Below are 7,193 nucleotides of genomic sequence, written 5' to 3'. Positions count from 1 at the left end.
TTACAACTGTAGTGGTATTTTTAACCTCTGGTATAATGCTCGGTTGAGGATGTCCCTCCAACAGGATTGTTTGTATTAAATAAATATTATTGTGGAACATCAATTTGGTTTATTTAAGTTTTTGAACATAACAATTATATTCCCAGATTATCAGTTTTTAACGTGCTTGATTGTTGGGTAGAGATGAGTTATTTTTGATAATGCAACTCTTGCACAGATATTCCATGTACAGCAGCAGTTTTTTCCTCATGTTGTTAATCTGCGTAAAAATGCACTGTTTTAATGGGAGAACTGAAAAGCACTATTGCCAGTAGCAAATATCATCCTGTTCTATGAGTTCATACAAACTCAATTACCCAGATTTCTTAGTGTCACAAGTATACTGAGTGTTACTGTTACAATTTGGTATTGGTGAGATTCCTATAGTGTTCTCAGCTTGTCATTGATGCTGGATGGTTGTACATATTTTACTTAATGGTGATGGGGATAACCATGAACAATCATATGTTTCTCAAAGCTACATTTGTATTAAAAAAGTAACTGAATAAATATATTTGCAAATTGTTAAACATTACAAATTAATAAAAAACAAATACAGATAGAAGCAGCAAAGTTACAAAGTTTTTTTTCCCATGATGATTTGTGTTTATCCAGTTACATTATTGTAGCAGCAATAGAGCTCATTCAGCATTTTCCATGTATGCCAAATTATCCAGACCCTGTGCAGTAACATCATTTGTGTTTTTGTCCTTTGGGTCACTGATACAGTAACCAATTGTGAAGTAAATCAAGAGCCCTGAAAAATTACAAAATAACTGTCAATAACTAACTCTAAGGTACAACTTATCTCTTGTAGTGTTTTTCTACCGCACACATTCCATTCATAGTTGCTGCACAAAGTTTTCAACTGCAGATAATTAGTGTGTTGGAGATATCTATTACGATCAGACATAATTCACAGAGCAACACACAGCAATAGAAGTGCCTACCTTTCTCTTACTGTTTATGTCTCCTTATCATCTTTATATTTTATTACTTCTTTCCTGCAAGTGACTGTAGAGATTATTTGTGACAGTACAAAAAGCAAAGCTTAAACTTGAACCAGAAGTATAACTAATACCCTGTACATGAACGCATAGGCAGACAAGCAGTTAAAACCAACCCGCTGTCTTGCTCACCACAAATGAGCCTGGGAACAGTGGGGTACTGGTCCACTCACAAATGAGTCTTGATTTAACCTGTTTAACTGGAGAATGAATCTGATCGTCTGCTCATATATCATCCCCATAGGACGTGGTACAATTCTGTCAATATAGTTGTGAGGGATCAATATGATGACACAAGAGTTATCATTTAGGTACATGAAAATCACTGCACTGTTGTGTGGTGTAACTGGTGGTCCATTATCAAGGGAGAGGGGGGTGGGGGCAGGAGAGGAAGTTTGCATGTAATGGACACAAGGTGGTGTGCAATGCAGGGTATAGGATTGCAGGACAACTCACAGTGCTAGGTATAGAGAGGACTGTGTTACATACATGACAGAAAGGGGGAAAAGGTTATAAAGAGAAAGGAAACAAATAAAACAGCTGTAACAAACAGAGTGTGAGAAAGGATGTGCAAATAAGAAAAATTGACATTATTAATGTATAACAAACAATGAATTGTGATGATTAATAAAGTTAGAATAGGCAATATTATAAAGACCTGAAATTAATTGCACTGAGGATTGGAATCTGAAGAGAATGCTAGAGAGGACAAAGGGGATAGCTTGTCTTAAGGTAAATGGATTGTGGTACCCCAAGATATAGCAAGAGGACATTTACCACTTGTGAACTCCAGAATTGTTATTGCAGAAGAACATTTATACAGCATGAGTCACAAAGTAAGTGTTAATATTATGTTGGGCAATGAGTAGCACAAACTGCAGTTGATTGGCCATATTGTACTGATAATTCACTTGATTTGGTCAGTGGCTGGTTATCATCACAAAGGTTGCAGGACAGTTTTTTTAATGATATAGCTAATATTCCAAGTTGCTTTAACTATGGTTAGGTAATAGGTTAAGAATAATCATAAACTTAAGTCTTAAGACTATATCCAAAAGTTATGTCTAATCAAGAAAAGAAAACATGTTCCAGCATCAGGGGAAAAAAAAAATAAAGAAAAAAAAACTTTACAAAACAAAGCACAGCTCAGTCACAGGGTTTAGGCTGTACTAGGTTGTCCAAAATACATAACTGAGAAAAGGTTATAAATAATATCTTCACACAAATCTGTGCTCCTCCAGTCACTGTATGGTGTGAGGCAGAGCATATTTCTGGTACTACAATCTTATCCTCTTCCCATATTCCATTCACGAAAGGCGTGTAACAAGAATGACTGTGAATAAGCCTTTGGGTGATCTCTAGTTTCTTGAATTTTCTTGCCATCAACATTTTATGATATGTGTATGAGTTGCTCTTGGAATGTAGGCCATGAAATTTCAATAGTAAACACACCTTGTGATACACAACTCTTCTCTTGTAATGTCTGCCACTGAAGTTCGTTGAGCATCTTGGTAATGTTCTTCCACCAACTATATGATGTTATTGGATATTCTCTATCTCCTCTGTTGATCCAACATAGTGATGGTCTCACTCATGTGAAGAATTCTCAATAATTTGTGAAACATTGAATTTGTTAACTACTTCTTTCATGGATGAATTGAATTTCCCTAAGGTTCTCCCGATGAATATAAGCCTGTCATCCGCTTTTCCTATTTGTTTTAAGTCTTCATTCCACTTTACGTCCCTTTGAATGGCTAATGCTAGATGTTTTATGATATTTAATGTTTCCAGCAATTCACTGCCAATAATGTAATTAAAGGATAGTGGATCTGCTCACCTGCTTATGCACTATATGTTACATTTATATATGCTCAGGGTAACTGCCAGTTCCTGCATCATTCATCTATTCTCTGCAAGTCTTGCTGAATTTACTACAGTTTCCTATCATTGCATCCTTCTTATAAACAACTGCATTATCTGTAAATAGCCTCATGGAACTTTCAACATTATCCACTACATCAGTAACATATAACTTGGTTATAATTAAACTTTCACTACTTGAGAGGGGCCCACGAAAAACAAGTGAGTGTAGAAAAATGAAACATTATGCAAACATTTGTAAGGACATGCAGAAGAGAAACAATGAATAAACCACTAAAGGAAACACATTTTAATTTCCACATGAGAAGGTAACATTTGATAGTTCAGTACCAATTTTACCTTCCACGTTACAAATGTTGCTCAATGTGATGACTGTCTGCATCCATGACATCCTGGGACCACACTCATATACCATTATACAATTATTCACAGATCTTTTCAAACAGTAGAATGTTCAGTTCTCATGATAGAGCTCATGCACTAATTGAAGAATGCACATTGTGTCCAGCAATGCACAGATTGAACATCTGAATACGAATATGATAAATAGTTTTCCATCTACATTGGTTAAAATTGCAAAAGTTTAACTATCACTACCCAGTGCACTGCCTGGAAAAAAAAGTGAAGCACATAGATGACCTGGTCAGATGTCAATGTGAAATTGTACACGTGCATACCATCAGTGGTACGATTTAGGGTTGCAATTATTTGTGGCAGGTAGAATGGCCACCAGAGTACACTGGTATTATCTGTGTTGATACCATGCCTGATATAGCATTTAAGGGGTGTGGACAGTGTCAGATGTTGAGTGATCACTGTGAAGTACACAGTGGTGCTGTGTTCTCATCTGAGACAGCATTATTAGCACCTGACAGAGTTTCAAAGCTGGCTCATTATTAGTCACCTTTTGGCACACTAGTCATATTATGCACCATCCAGGTTTTGGGGGCATTCTGATGTAACAGTGACCAGACACTTCTCTGAATGGGAACTTAAGGGCAGGCGTACATGTTGTCAAGGTTCCGGGTGACCCCATCTGATCACCAGAAGGTCACCCTATTGTGCACAAATCACATCATAACTCCATCACATTTGCACCTGCCATAAACTCTCACCATAATCCCAGCAATATTACATGTCATCCTACACCAATGATTGGAAACTAACAGCAGCCACACTAGAGATTAATGTCACATGTGTATACTGCCATTGACATTACAACACAAGCAGGTGGATTTGGAGTGGTGCCTGACTGGGAAATATGGACAGCTGCTGAGGGTATTGCACTGTCTTCAGTGATGAATCACAGTTCTGCACTATTCCAAATGACCATCACCATTAAGCATGACAGTCACCTGGGGAGAGGACCCATACTTCCAAGCTTTTGGAGGGCATTGTGATTTGGGGAACCAGTGGATGTGATGTCAGGTCTTGACTGGTTGAGACAGAGAGAACTCTGATGGCACAGTGGTATGTCATAGACATCCCGCATTCTCGTGTGTTACCTCTCATGCGGCAGTATCATGATGCCATTTTTCAACAGGATAGTACTCATTCACACATGGCTCACATCCTTGTTAACTGTATGCATGATTTTAAGGTACTCATGTGGTCAGCAAGATCTGAAGATCTGTCCCTGATAAAACATATTGGGTCTAGCAGAGATAGTATACAGGATATCAAGAATCAGTTATAACAGTCGTGGGACAGTTTGCCTTAGGAATGAATATGATGGCTTTATGACACCCTTCCCAACTGAATCAGTGCTTGCATCCAAACCAGAGGGTATGCAACATTATATTGATGCATAGGCTCATACCGTCAAGTTCTTTGTAAGTTTGACTCAATTTTGTAATCACTAATAATAATAATAATAATAATAATAATAATAATAATAATAATAATAATAATAATGGCGTGTGACGAGGGCCTCCCGTCGGGTAGACCGCTCGCCTGGTGCAAGTCTTTCGATTTGACGCCACTTTGGCGACTTGCGCATCGAATTGAAATCACTGAAATAACATCACATATGCTCAGATGGAAACCCAGTTCTAAGCAAAGAAGGGAAAGCAGAAAGGTGGAAGGAGTATATAGAGGGTCTATACAGGGGCGATATACTTGAGGACAATATAATGGAAATGGAAGAGGATGTAGATGAAGATGAAATGGGAGGTACGATACTGCGTGAAGAGTTTGACAGCGCACTGAAAGACCTGAGTCGAAACAAGGTCCCCGGAGTAGACAACATTCCATTGGAACTACTGACGGCCTTGGGAGAGCCAGTCTTGACAAAACTTTACCATCTGGTGAGCAAGATGTATGAAACAGGCAAAATACCCTCAGACTTCAAAAAGAACATAATAATCCCAATCCCAAAGAAAGCAGGTGTTGACAGATGTGAAAATTACCGAACAATCAGTCTAATAAGCAACAAATACTTATGCAAATTCTTTGCAGGCGAATGGAAAAACTGGTAGAAGCTGACCTCGGCGAAGATCAGTTTGAATTCCGTAGAAATACTGGAACATGTGAGGCAATACTGACCTTACGACTTATCTTAGAAGAAAGATTAAAAAAAGGCAAACCTACGTTTCTAGCATTTGTAGATTTAGAGAAAGCTTTTGACAATGTTGACTGGAATACTCTCTTTCAAATTCTAAAGGTGGCAGGGGTAAAATACAGGGAGCGAAAGGCTATTTACAATTTGTACAGAAAACAGATGGCAGTTATAAAAATCGAGGGACATGAAAGGGAAGCAGTTGTTGGGAAGGGAGTAAGACAGGGTTGTAGCCTCTCTCCAATGTTATTCAATCTGTATATTGAGCAAGCAGTAAAGGAAACAAAAGAAACATTCGGAGTAGGTATTAAAATCTAGGGAGAAGAAATAAAAACGTTGAGGTTTGCCGATGACATTGTAATTCTGTCATAGACAGCAAAGGACTTGGAAGAGCAGTTGAACGGAATGGACAGTGTCTTGAAAAGAGGGTATAAGATAAACATCAACAAAAGCAAAAAGAGGATAGTGGAATGTAGTCAAATTAAGTCAGGTGATGCTGAGGGAATTAGATTAGGAAATGAGACACTTAAAGTAGTAAAGGAGTTTTGCTATTTAGGAAGTAAAATAACTGATGATGGTCGAAGTAGGGAGGATATAAAATGTAGACTGGCAATGGCAAGGAAAGCGTTTCTGAAGAAGAGAAATTTTTTAACATCGAGTATAGATTTAAGTGTCAGGAAGTCGTTTCTGAAAGTATTTGTATGGAGTGTAGCCATGTATGGAAGTGAAACATGGACAATAAATAGTTTGGACAAGAAGAGAATAGAAGCTTCTGAAATGTGGTGCTACAGAAGAATGCTGAAGATTAGATGGGTAGCTCACATAACTAATGAGGAAGTATTGAATAGGATTGGGGAGAAGAGAAGTTTGTGGCACAACTTGACGAGAAGAAGGGATCGGTTGGTAGGACATGTTCTGAGGCATCAACGGATCACCAATTTAGTATTGGAGGGCAGTGTGGAGGGTAAAAATCATAGAGGGAGACCAAGAGATGAATGCACTAAGCAGATCCAGAAGGATGTAGGTTGCAGTAGGTATTGGGAGATGAAGAAGCTTGCACAGGATAGAATGGCATGGAGAGCTGCATCAAACCAGTCTCAGGACTGAAGACCACAACAACAACAACATGCTCTCAAACTGTGAAGTTTCATTTCATTTCCACCTCCCATTGTGTATGCTTCACATTTTGTCAGGCAGTGTAAACCGTAAAGAGATATGGGCCTATAACACTCCCTTTGGTTAATCCCAAATTCGCTTTACATCTGTTGATTTTGTTCCATTAATAACAATATGTTGAAGTTCTATTTGCAAGGAAGTCCTGAATTTAATGATAACACTTACTTTTTTTTCAATTTTGTTTACATAATGACTGCACTATACTCCACATATCACTTTAATGCATATAGTGGAGTGTACTTTGTACCAATATTAGTAATTTTCTGTCCTTTTCCATTCATGCATTAATAAAGGGAAACAAAACTGTCTGTAATTTTTGAACAGGACAATGCTCAGCCACGCAAGGCACGTTTATTTGTCAGCTGCTGCATGATGTTAAGCTATTCCCTTGGTCAACAAGATCTGCAGATCTGTCCCTGAGAATATATGTGGGATCAGAGTAGCAGTATCCAGGATATCCATGATCAGTTACAACAATTGTGTGCCAGATTGCTTTAGGAGTGGATACAATGGATTTATGACACCATTCCCAA

At 38.1% G+C, this 7,193-nt stretch overlaps 1 protein-coding gene across 1 annotated transcript in view; it reads right to left on the bottom strand.

Annotated features, from left to right (window-relative positions):
- Window positions 1-522: 522 nt before the first annotated feature.
- LOC126353930 (cationic amino acid transporter 3-like) overlaps window positions 523-7,193 on the bottom strand; it is a 122,105-nt gene continuing 115,434 nt past the window's right edge. The window contains exon 14 of the mRNA XM_050003191.1: window positions 523-796. Coding sequence (XP_049859148.1) covers window positions 681-796 — 116 coding nt within the window. The 3' untranslated portion in view covers window positions 523-680. The remainder of the gene's footprint in view (window positions 797-7,193) is intronic.

The sequence above is a fragment of the Schistocerca gregaria genome, chromosome 3, assembly GCF_023897955.1.
Source record: "Schistocerca gregaria isolate iqSchGreg1 chromosome 3, iqSchGreg1.2, whole genome shotgun sequence".
Lineage (NCBI taxonomy): Eukaryota > Metazoa > Arthropoda > Insecta > Orthoptera > Acrididae > Schistocerca > Schistocerca gregaria.
This window is presented reverse-complemented; position numbering and strand designations above follow the sequence as displayed.